This window comes from Erithacus rubecula (genome assembly GCF_903797595.1).
Source record: "Erithacus rubecula genome assembly, chromosome: 9".
Taxonomy (NCBI): domain Eukaryota; kingdom Metazoa; phylum Chordata; class Aves; order Passeriformes; family Muscicapidae; genus Erithacus; species Erithacus rubecula.
The window spans coordinates 25,338,545-25,351,264 of record NC_136660.1 but is presented as its reverse complement, the minus strand read 5'-3'; the positions used below and the strand labels follow the sequence as shown (position 1 = coordinate 25,351,264).

General features: G+C 37.4%; 1 protein-coding gene across 3 annotated transcripts in view; it reads right to left on the bottom strand.

Moving 5' to 3' along the window:
- Positions 1–1,290: 1,290 nt before the first annotated feature.
- Positions 1,291–12,720, bottom strand: part of ADD3 (adducin 3) — a 91,336-nt gene continuing 79,906 nt past the window's right edge. For 2 of the 3 annotated variants that reach the window (XM_079313144.1, XM_079313145.1), the window contains 9 exons: positions 11,651–11,800; positions 10,656–10,799; positions 10,469–10,567; positions 9,273–9,455; positions 8,770–9,027; positions 7,606–7,725; positions 6,235–6,324; positions 5,386–5,506; positions 1,291–3,679 (listed from right to left, as the gene is read on the bottom strand). In XM_079313144.1, coding sequence (XP_079169270.1) covers positions 3,381–3,679; positions 5,386–5,506; positions 6,235–6,324; positions 7,606–7,725; positions 8,770–9,027; positions 9,273–9,455; positions 10,469–10,567; positions 10,656–10,799; positions 11,651–11,800 — 1,464 coding nt within the window. In that variant the 3' untranslated portion in view covers positions 1,291–3,380. Of the gene's footprint in view, positions 3,680–4,377; positions 4,474–5,385; positions 5,507–6,234; positions 6,325–7,605; positions 7,726–8,769; positions 9,028–9,272; positions 9,456–10,468; positions 10,568–10,655; positions 10,800–11,650; positions 11,801–12,720 lie in introns of all 3 variants that reach the window. The other variant, XM_079313146.1, reaches the window with a different exon arrangement.

Below are 12,720 nucleotides of genomic sequence, written 5' to 3'. Positions count from 1 at the left end.
CAAAATCTGCTTTCCTATGTAACACCTATCTCCAGAACAGCTGGAAGTCTGTAAAAGACAACAACAGGTGATCCCCTGGATGTTCAGCTTTATAAATTCTTTTCCTTTTTAATGTTCTTGGGTGGAAGCTGGCATGCAATTCCTCACAGCAAACACTGCTCCTCTGTATTGCTCTCTCTTGGGTTAAGCAGTCTAATGACAATAATTATCTCCCATCATGTTAATGATCCATTTTGAAGCTCATCTTTCCAAAGGCTCCTACTTCTCAAAACTAAAGTTCTAATGTTTATCATGCCTGTTATAAACATCTACTTTATTTTCATGCTTTGGTTTGCAGAATCTCAGATCCTTTGAGTAACATTGTGAACAAATAAGATATAAGTGAAAATGAAGGGTCTGATGTGGTTTGGAGACTCCTGGGAATAAAAAGAGCCTAAACAAGTAAATTATATATGCCCTTGGCCTTACAATGGATGCTCCTCCATGTAGATACTATAGTAGTATCTACTTTCACTTTAGTGCAGCACTAAGCAGACTGTAGATGTCAGAAAATGACTAAAATCTTGGTCAAGATTCATTTAAAGTGCTAACCCAAAATTATCCTACCACACGGGGACTGAGTCCATCAGACTGTCACCAGACTCAGAGGGCTGAATTTTGACTTTCTTGTAAATGGAAACAAAAGGCTGATTTGTGGAAGAACAGGAAAAATAAACATTTGTGCAGTCTTTAAAGATATTTCACAGAGTTGGTAGAGCTACAAAAAAACCCCACTGCAACTTCTGCAGCCTGAAATGCTCCAACATACACCATATTGGCAGGGCATGACATAGATATCTTCAAATTATTTTGCATTAAGCTTTTTCTACAAGAAGACCTTTATTTTATTAATAATAATTTTTTTAAAAGGTAATTTCTGTGAGCTATTTCCTTGCTCTGTACTCAGCACTAAAACCACCCCAGTCCCTCATGCTGTCACCTGTGATGCCATGGTGCTGCAGAGCAGGAGGCAGCCCAGGATGGGCAAGCACAGAGCCCCTGGGCTCAGAACAACTGCCTGGTAGTACCCTGCCTTTTACCACGAGTCTCTTTCCTCTCCAGCACCTGTGACAAAGACAAAAACTGTTCAATAGCAAGATCAGATTATTTTCTTGTAGAGCTCTCAGGATAAACACAAGCAAGAAGTCCTCTCCAGAATAAATTCTTGAGAAGCAATGTGCATAATCAAAGCATCTTCTCTACAAGCAGGAGATGTAAGTGCATAAACAAAAGGCTGCTATATGAAATCCATCTATTTAAAATACTGTTTATTTGTGATTTAACATTAATTAGCATTACATCTATGAGCAATTTCAGATAACATTTATATATTTTCCACAGGACACAAGAGTTGGCTGGCTCATTCTTTATGCCAAAGCAAGTAAATAGAGGCATTAGCAAAAGGTGCAAATAGTTCACGGTTGCATTTTAAAAAATATTTATGCACATTGCATTCATTTAGATATATTTTTAAAAAAGTTATGAAAAGCGTAGTTCACAGGTTACTGTTTCTACATATGTTGTAATACAACACAAATAATGTAGAACATAAAAAACAAAGTAAGCAACTGAAAGTTTCCACTATGATTAAAAACACTGATTCCAGTATTTAGTGACAGCTAGAAAATTGTTTCCAGGATCCATTCCAACATTGCATTATCACACTTACACGGTCAAAGCTAACCAGCCCCCGAACATGCTATAATCAACATTGTTGCATGCCAAACCACTCTCCAGCCATATTTAACAATTATATATTGTATAATATTTCAACCGGTAATTTGGGAATCACATGGATCTTAAAAGATGTACTTCCTATTGTGATGACTGATTTACAGACATTTGACACAGCGAAGAAACCCCTATGTTAATTTCTATGTTTAGTTTGTATTTACAATACAGTAAAAGTACTAAAATGACAATACAAGTAAAAATGAGTAAGTGGCAGTACCACCCTTACCCATGGCACTAGGCTCTGATTTGCTCTGGGTTCATCCAAAGGACAACACAGATTCACGAGACCCTTTTACAATTTGAATGAAACTGAAGAAAAAACCCAAAGTGTTGCACTCTGCATGAATCCATACAAATTATTTAAAACATCTAGTATGGAAATGTCACTCTGCTGATTTAATAAAAATATCCCGCAATCCATATCATATATTTAAAAAAAATAATCACCGAACTTTTACTTTCTTTGTCTCCTCCTATTTCCCTACTATTTCACTTTCCCTTTTAACGTTTTTGTTTCCTTCATTTGGTTATGTTAAGAGATTATTTTTCTTCATTCATTAGCAATACCATGAGAGAGAAAAAGAACAACCCACAAATAATTTTTAAACATGAATCCAGTTCAATTTTATATGTTTTTATCCTTTGATTTTGAAGTCCCTGGATTCCTGAATTATTTTTAAGTATACTCTAAACCAAGCATCCTTAAATACACTCTAACTATTAAATGCTTGGTTCACATGCTTATAATACCTTTATACTGAATGGTATACAAACATTTGAACATATAAAATCTTCTTTTTGTTTTGTCAGTTAAACTAAATTATCAATGTTAAGTGTATAAAATCCCCCTTCTTGAAAAATAAGGGTTTCCCCCGCCCCAACTGATAGAATAAAAAAGAAGTCTTCAAAAATTATATTTCACTAAAATGAAATATTTGGCAAAAAAGTTATTGAATAATGGAATTCTTTAGACATTTTGTATAATTCCAAATAAACTTTCTCTTACACAGTTTTTCCCCTAGTATTATGTGCCAGTGTATATTATTTCTATATGAGCTAATCTTAAAAAAGATGTAAAGGTGTGCTGTTAATATGTACCCACTCAAATAGGGGTACAGAAACAAAATATATGGTCAAAAACCACAATACAAAAATGTATGATCTGGTTTCCAAATGAGACAGCAGTTTTAAAAAGTCATATGATCACTCAACAGTAACTTTATTAAAGACTTTAACTGTACTGAAAATTTTCAGGTCTGCAAAATACTCCAAGCAGAACTTGCTGCTGCATACTGTGATGGTGTTTGACCTTGCTATGATGGTAATTGAGCACCTGCCAGTGTAGTTCTACATGAAACTAATCAATGTTTCCAACCCTCATAGCAATTTGGACACAGCTAAGTGTGAGATGAATTAATTTGCAATTAACATGAAAGGTTTTTTGTTTGTTTGTCTGTCTCTTTGTTTGGTTTCTTTAAAGCAAAACCTCTTCCAGTTTCTATTTGCTTAGGTTAAAAGTCCAGTTACTGCACACCCCTAACACTATGCTGTTAATGGTCAACTTAAAGGTTTAAAATGTGCAATGTCTCCTCACACCACAACTGCACTTACGCTTCTACCTTCTCCTTCTTTTTACTCTTTTTCAGGAAGGAGGGGGTGCGGAATTTCTTCTTTTTCTTTGAAGGGGATTTGGAAGGTGACCCTTCAGGGGACAGGGCCTCTTCTATCTTTTCAGAGCCTTTAATGGTAATCTCTACGCTCTCCACAGTACTCATGGTTAACTGACTGACCCTCCTGGTGAGATCTTCTTCCACGTCGTGTGCATCTTCCTTCCCGTTCACCACCACAACTGGCATCTCCACAGATATTAGGTTGGCATTCTGGGTGTAGAAATCCTCATGATTTTCTGAAAGAGCAAATGATTTTGCAATTATTTATGCACAAAAGAACCCCAGTATTGAGACAAAGCCTGCGAGTCTGGACTGTGATCCAATGAATGAAACCCGAAGTTCTTAGATGTGGCTTTTTCCCCTTTATCCACAATCTTAGTTGCTGTAAGCAGACAACACAGTCAAAATGTCATTAAGGGAAAATGGGCTGAAAAATCCTGAAAAAACCTTATGTCTGCCAGGTGCATGCACAGCTCAAGGTGCATAGAGCATGTACATATATAGTCTACACAGCATATACAGCCTCAAGCACAGTCAGAATTACATTTTACTGCAAGAGACTGGTTTATGAAAACATAGCCATTCATACAGAAGGCATTGGAGAACTTGCTTTTTAAATTGCCTACTTAGACTTCTGGGAAAGTCTTAGGCAAAAGAACTATTCTTAACATTTTCAGTAAAATGAAGTATAATGTCTATTTGCTCCACCTGGTTAATATCTAAGTTTCAGCATGCCCTGAGTTGTTTTCAGTTTGTGACAATTATGTATTAGTAAAAATTGGGAAAAATAGTTTTCTGGACAGAATACCACCCCAACTTTGCAAAATAGGGCTCCTTTTGACTCATTTGTCTTCATGCAAGTGTAAAAGTGTAGAAGAGTTGAGGATTTGGGTTATTGGAACCCTTGGCATCGTACAGAAATTGCATGGAATACCTTCTAATCTTTCTGGGACATTTTGCGGGGATTGAGTTTGTGACTGAATTTGGGACACAGATGAACCGTCATCTGAGAATAATTCCTGTTCAGCATCTGCAGGACAAGATGTGAGTTAGTAGCCAAGCAAAAGTGAAAATCAAGCAAGAGTGTCAGTGCTGATGATACAAGATTTACAGGTCTGCTACAGCTTTGTGTTGCTCATTCTGATAACAGCACCAAGTTACAATACACAGTTGAAACTCTGAAGAATTATGGATTTGTTTTATCCGCTAAAAATTGGTATATATTAGTTCTTTATTGGAAAGCATTAAAGTAAGTGGCAAGGTTGCATTCCAAGCAGCATTTTATCTTGTCAGTCTCCTGGTGCAGTAAGCTATTACACGATGTCCTGAGTGTGACATACAGCAAAGTTGTTTTATTACACATTATTAGTGAAGAAGAATTCACAGTGTTATTGTTAAAACATAAAATCAACCCTGAATTAGTAATTCTCTATGGAATAGTAGTATTGGAAGAAGATGTGAAAAGTGAAAATAGATGAGACTTGCACACTGAGAGAAGTAAAATTAGAGAAGCCAGAGCCAAACATCTCAGTAAACTTTTGCTCAGTTGGGTACAGACTTGAGCTAATTGATCTCACTTTAGTATCAGCTCTGAGGAGGAACTGGATTAAGATGACCTTTATGGACTCTTTCACCTTAAGTTATTCTATGATTCTGACACAAAAATCAATTCATCTTAATTAAACCAAAAAAATTTAATTAATTGTGTTTTTGTCATTCCCATTTCTCTGCAAACCTTTCATTGCTTTCATTTCAGCACTAACTGAAGCAAAAGAACAGCCCACATTTAACAAAAGCATTCTACCACCTCAAGGGATGATTAGTTCAAAGCCAGTTGCCAGCAGTATACACTAATAATTAACACGTACACAATTTTTACAGCAGGTATTTTCAAGTCTATTATTAAAATGTACACCCCAGCAATTCAAACCACACTGCTGACCTTCCAAGCCCTGCTGCTTGCGCTCAATGGTTTTCTTGTACTCCTCCAGCTCCTTCTCAGTGAGGTGGCTGAAAGGGTTGGGTGGTGCCGGCGGCGCGTGCTCATCATCAAACTGCACTGGCTGGGAAGGAGAAGGAGAACTGAACACTTAGAAAATAAGAAGCAAAAAGAAAAATGTGCAGGTCTTTATTTTTCTTTTTTTTTTTTTTGGCCAAAAATTTGGTGATAAAGTTTTGGTAGGTAATACAGAATTAAAATACAGATGTACTAACACTTAGAAGTATTCCAGAAACTCTTCAAAGTATTCCAGAATGCCATTCCAATTCACCACAGTATGTTGGATAACCTTATTAGGGATATTTACAGTGTTTGGAAGTATATTCTATTCAAGAAAAGTTTAATAGGGGCAGGTAAGAAACTGGAAATCCTCTTTCCCAATAAGAAGCCTGTTTCTAATAAAAGCTGTCTTCCACATGGTCACATCCCACCTTCTGAAATCAGCTGTTTCTGGGACTCAGTTGTTATCTTAAACATCACTCCCACAGACTAATGAAGGCTGGTTTTGGCCCCATGCATTCCAAAGTTCTTCCTCTATCACTTAAATGATCTTAGACAAGGATTCTACTTCATTTATATTAATGGTGGCAAACTTAACATGCACATCTCAATTTGAAACTAACTTTTTAAACCTTTAAAACAAAACATGAATAAGATGTATCACACCACTTAAACTGGCACTAAAATAATCATAACAAAACATTTAGAACTAAAAAGCCCAAGATGACATTTGAAAGACAGGCAGCCAAATAACCTGAACAGTTGAAAATTAGTTAATTATGTTGTACTCACTGAACTTGGCTTTTTATCCACAACAATCCCTGCAAGCAGCTGAGATTGAGGTCCTGCTGTCTTTAGGTCATATCGGTTTTGCTCCCTTATCTATAGAGAGAAAATAAACCAGGTTAGAAACATATTTCTCCTTAACAAATCCTATACCATCAGCTTTGCAAAGCCACTAACACAGGCAGCAGTAAATGGCTGGACAATAAGCTGTGTGCTGCTACATCTAGAACTCTTCTTCCATCCCTGAATGCACAGCATATATTGTTTGGCTCTTTCAGTACTCACAAATATTTACCCCAGAATCAGCTCTTGCACTTCATGTAGGCCAACATTTAGAAATAAGCTCCCAGGAGTAGCCCCTGAACCTGTCCTCTTCACCTCATAAATGACACATAAATGTTGGAGAAACTATTGGAGAAAACTCTGTGGTCACAAAAGTTGGTAAAGTTTTTCCTTCTGTGTATAGTTTATTTTTTTCCCTAAACTAACAGCCCTAGCTTTGAGTTTTCAGAGCTTAAGAGATTGACAGATCAGATATAAATACCAATACAGATCATATTTAAAAAATCCTGTATCAGAGAATTAGGAATAAACTCTCTATAAGCCAGTGACATGCATGAATTTAAAAATCATTGCCTGGGACATGTATTATTAATCTCTGGATAATTAGAGGGTGCCTTTCCAGTTTTGAGGAAGGGAGTTGCTCCTTCTAACTCCACTTCAGTCCCCAAGGACACAGATATAGTGCTTTCCAAGAGAGAAAAAAATATGCAATCCAATGAAAAGTGTCCTGAATATCTGTTAATAAAGTTATGCTGAGGGTGGAGTATCTGGGCAGTCTGATAATCAGTGTCTTTTATGCTGGAAGGGAAAAGCAGAGAGATATTTCTGTTTACAGAGAGGTCCAACAATAATCTCTCATTTTCTTTTTTTTACTGCCATTAGAAATTCCAGCTTAACAAGCACTAGGCAAATTAGAACAGAACAGAACAAGATTAGAGTCTGAGATTGAATCATGCTGCAGATGACGCACAGCAGTTCTGTTGGTGTTGACACCTAATTGTCTACTAAATAAAATGCTAAATAACAGGGACTACCATTCCCAATCTATCATTTCCATAGTTAACACTCATCCTTCATCAGACTATTGCACTCAAAATTTAAATATATAAATATTGCATATGTATCCACAGATTTTATGTATATCACACATTTAAATACATGTTTTTGGTGCAAAAAATCACATATAGTGTAAGAACCTTCTTAATAAAATCAAAACATTTGAAAATGTTATTTTACTGCTCTGTTGAATCATTACTTGAATATGTATTTTTATCTGAAAATGTTACTATTTTCAGTTCATTACACTTCTTTTACCTTATTTCTCTTTTCCAACACTTCACTTGGGTTTGTGTTTAGAGGAACAAATTGGTTTGGATCTTCAATTTTGATTGGCGTTCCTCCACTAGTCTTGGAGGAGTCATCAGCTTTCATCCACTTAAAGATGGGGAGAAAAAAGATAGAAGCTAAAATACTCAGTATAATGGAAAGGAACAATTCCCTGTGTTGTCATACTGTTAAAGAGATGTCAAGAAAGGATTTTCTGATTTCACTCTCAATTCCACATGACACCTAAAAATAATCTCAATTCCTTTCCAGGTTTGTGTGTTTGCCCAAGAGGATTTAAGTTACCTTGAACAGGACTACTTTTTGTAAATACTGACATACACTCCTGAAAAATGCAGTGTTAGCTGTGTACCAATGAAGCTGTATTTAGAAAGGATCACAGTTTCCAGTAACTGGTACATAGATCCAGAGCCCTCCTTCCTTCAACCAACTTCCACCTCTGCTGACCACACATTGACTGCAGTCTTTTTCCCTTCTCAAGCAGGGTTCTGAGGGTGTTTTTCCCAAACTCAAGTTTAGAAACCTGCCAGCCTGCCAGCAGGAGGAGCTGATGCTTTTACAGTTGTACTGGGAGTAGCTGAAGAGCAACACGCTCTGTAGTCCCACAAGGGCCACCTCTCTGCAGGCTGGAAACTAAGTGTAAGCATCCTGCTGAGCTGCAGGAGGGGGAAAATCTTCATCATGATGAAAAGCCTGTAGCACGAACAGACCTTTCTAAAGCTGTTTTCAGTAGGCTCACAAACAGAAAGGGGGCAGCAAGAGATGAATTAGAGCTCGTGTCTCCCTCGTGTAAAAAAAGAACAACCCACGGGTGACTTAAAACCTTACTATATTTGGTGGATAACTAATAGCACAAGAAGAAGTGGTAGAAAAACTGTTTTTTACTTCAGGAATAAGAGATGGTTAGAACAGTGAAATCATTGTTAAATTTTATCATAAAGTGTTACTCTTATAGTCAACCCCTCCCTCCTCAAAAATAGGAGACCCTTAGTACATTAAGGCTCTGAAAAGCCTATTTTAATTTGCTCCATAAACTTATTTCCTAATCCTGTTCAAAATTTCCCTGTATAAACTGTGCATAACTTACTTTCAAGTAGGGCAAAACAAAAGTGACTGTCCAACATATCAACCTACCGTGATCTTAGTCCTGGGACTGGTTTCCCCATTCCAGGACTCCTCAGGCACATTAACTTTCAAGTATGTGTTTGGAGAGTTCAGCCACCTTGTCTTCTCTCTCTGTTGCCTCTGTGCAAGGAATTTCAGGGGGGAAAGTGGGACTGTATCATCTTCAAAGGAAAAGGCAGTCACAGTGGCTGGGATCTCAACATCACTCTTATGTCTGGGTTTCTCCCTGACTAATGGTTGCCTATAGGCATAGCCAGTTCTGTATCCCTGTGGGGGAGGAAAATACAGAAAAAATGTTTAAAAAAATTAAAATAAAGATTTTTACTATTAAGCAACTATACATTTGTAAGATGGTGGGACAAAATTAAAGCTCAAAGCATCATAAATTCTTATTAAGATGGAATACTGCTGTCAGAAACAGTATGACTAAAAAATTATTTGCTTTACAGAAGTTAATCCTACACTCAAGACCTTACAGAACTACATAGATACTACCAGCAATATGCTCTCACCAGGTTGTCCAGCATCCTCATGAGGGCTTCAAATTCTTGCTCCCCAACTTTCCATTTCTGTTGTGAAGCCATATTAACTCCACCTCCTCCCATTGCTGCCACAGCATGTGTGGAAGGCTTGAACTTCTGCAGATTCAGTAGTAGGAGATTGTCTATCCCACCTGCTCCAGCTAATGCATGAACCTGGAGACAAAAGGAGTGCATTTGGTTTGTGAAAAAGCTTTTGTATTCTCTGCTTTTCTGAATTTGCAGCAGGAGGTTGTTTAAATACATGCTGCAGTTACTTCTCAGGCTAGCTTTCTACTGTCCAAAAAATGTATTAAAATATATAGCAAGTGACTGCTACAGAAAATTGCACTTTGAAAGGAGTAGATTCAAACACTTGCTTTCAGAGTACCTTAAAAGCATCTTTCTGCATCACAAGACTAAAAATATTTCATTTGTATAGCTGTTACAAAATAGAAGAGTGTCTGAACTCAAAATGAATGGTAGGGCAAGGAAGGAAAGGAGTGGGTGCCCACCATTTGCACATCCAAATGCCTCTTTGGTAGGACAGGGTCACTGGGGAACAAGAACAAACTGATGATGTTTCTGGGGATGGGCTTTAAACTTATGAAAGGTGAGAACACTTTCAGTGGTCTCTCTTCACAGGTTATAGGTGACATCTGGAAACCTTACAAGGTAGCTAAAGATAGACAGAATGGAAAAAATTGAATTTGTGATTCAAGTTATTTTCAAATATGCCACCCATTACCACTGCTCTAAAGACCTTCTTTTAGTTTGGTTTCACAAATCACAGAGAGAAACTTCTGTACTTGTCACAACATTCAGCTTCAGTAAAGGAGCTGACTCTCGAGAGATCTCAAGTCACACTTCCCCATGCAGTGAGTACCAGCAAATCTATTATCTGACAGATTCCCTGCATGAGGCTCACTCTGCACAGCATGGAACAAAACCTTCTGTACCCTTTGGAGTGAAACACCACTGAGACTGTGTCAGTGTTCCTAGAATGAGTATTTTTGCCTTTCCCTTGCTGATTCCCTGATCATCCCAGTCTCTCTTTGACTGGGAATACAGGATTACTGGATTCCACAACTCCAAAACTCTGCAATGTAAGAGGTCTTCCCATCTGGGATATAATGTGTAACTCTGCAGCATAAGTGTTTAAAATTAAACACAGATAAATTCTCTCTCACCTGCGTTTCACAGGCCAGTTGCACATTGAAAATATAGTGGAATGCTTCTTCCAGTGTCTCTCCTAGTGCTACCACACCATGGTTTCTCAAGACTAATACCTGGTAAATGAAGACACTAATGTTAAATGGTAGAAACTGGAGCAGGACATGAAAATTGTTTATGAAGAGCATAAATGAGGTTGAATACCTTGCAACTGGGCCCAAGAACTTTCTGAAGCTGAATTCTCTCTTCCTGTTCATCAAGAGATCCCTGGTAGCTGTAATATGCAACATCTCCCAGAATCAGAGCCTCTTGTGATATGGGAAGAATGCCACACTTCATAGAAGAAACCTGTTTCATGAAAATGAAATGCTGATAACTAGGGAAAAATGAACTCTCAAAATTCACATCTTAACCACCCAAGCCATAACAGGGTGTACTTTGTTAGAAGAAAGACAAACTAAATAGAGAGAGCTTAGAAACAACCACCCCCACCAGTCTAATTTGCAACAGGGTGACAGACGTGCTGTTACTCTGTCTAGGGACATATTTATTGGAGGAAATTTTTGTGAATTTTATTCATGTTTAATTCATGTTTATTTATATTTAATTAATGTTTAATTTAATTATTAATGTTTAATAGTTTGTCCTTCTTTCCCGCATCTATGGCTTCAAAAAGCCAGCATAAAAGAAATTGTTAATTCCTTTTTATTTTGTCTCTAGGCAAAGAATTTATATATATATGCATTTCTAGATAAAATAATAAGAATTTAATTATTTCTAATAAATTATTTCAGGCCTCCTTACATTTTTATCACTATTATACAGACCATTTAAAGTTTATATTAACTATAACATTTAAATACTGAGGTAAATCCAAACTAAGTGTAACTACTAATCAAACCACTTAAAAATGGAGCTGCATAATGCAAATGAAGATGATTTATACAGCACATTATATTATCTAGGGTGCTACAAACGAAACCTGTGTAAACTATTTGCTTTACAACCTCCTCAACCTGAGTGCAATAATCTCTGATCATCAGTTTATTCTGATGCCATTCCACTGTCGTGGTCCAGCCCTCTCTATTTGATAACCCCACGCTTTTATTTACCAGAGTGGATATTAAAGCAAAAATGAGGCTGCTATGAGGAGAAATCTGGCTAAGTTGATAGGCAAAGGTGTTTTCTTTCAGACTCACAGCAGCTGTGGCAGGGGTGTGTATGTGTATGACACATCTGACGTCGGGGCGGGTGGAGTAGATGGCCACGTGTGGACTGAAGCCCACACTGTCAATGCTCAGAGCTGTGCTGCCCTGGTCCACCACGTCCCCTAGGATGTTCACTTTAACCTGAAAAAGGCAGACAGGCAATTGATATTCAGAAAGTTTGTGACAACTTCAGTTATCTAGAAAATACCATTCCTTTCTTATCTGGCACCAAATTTCCCCACACATTCAAGGCTCAGAGCACAAAAAAAGTAGGAGAATGAATCTGTGTGTCAATAAACTACCCTGCTGTAGCTTGATAGCTGTTGGAAGTTGAGCCATGGAAGAAGTAAGGATAAGACCCTGATATAACATGTATTCTGCTTCAGTCTAGCTGACCTTTCCTTGTTTCTCAGTTTTAGAAACGCATTTCATTAGCATTTCCTACATTTTAAATATGAAGATAATTCAGAGCCTGAGAAATTTCCAGTAAGAATATTCAATGCACAAGGAATTTTCAGATTCATGGGAACATTAAAATAGTAATTCCTGGATCAACAAAAAACTACAGCAGGGTCATATATCATGGTGTTTTGGTTCTGTGCTTGCTATGTAATAGTATCAATCTCATTTTGGTACTCCTTTCACCTTGAGGCAGTTTATTTGCAGATATGCAGTGACATGAAGAGCATATGGCAAGTTCTACACCAAAAGATGTGTGATTTAGCAGCTACCACTGCCTAAATACCAGCCTGTAGCTTCACCCAGCTCATTTGCTGGGCCTGGGGAAGATGATTTAACTTTATCTCTTCACATCTAAAGGTAAGAGATGATTCTGATAACACTACTTCTACAGAGTCATTTCACATGTATTGTCACACTCTTAGGTTATAAAAAGCTACTGCTACACTGAGCTACTGGTGCTGCACTAAGGCCACTGTAAAACAGACAGGAAAACAAAGCTTTGCTGCTCCACATTGAAGGTGGAGACAAAGAAACAGAAAGTAAAGCTAAACCCAAGAAGAAATATTGGCAACAAAAGGTGCTACTATCTAAGCAGTTAA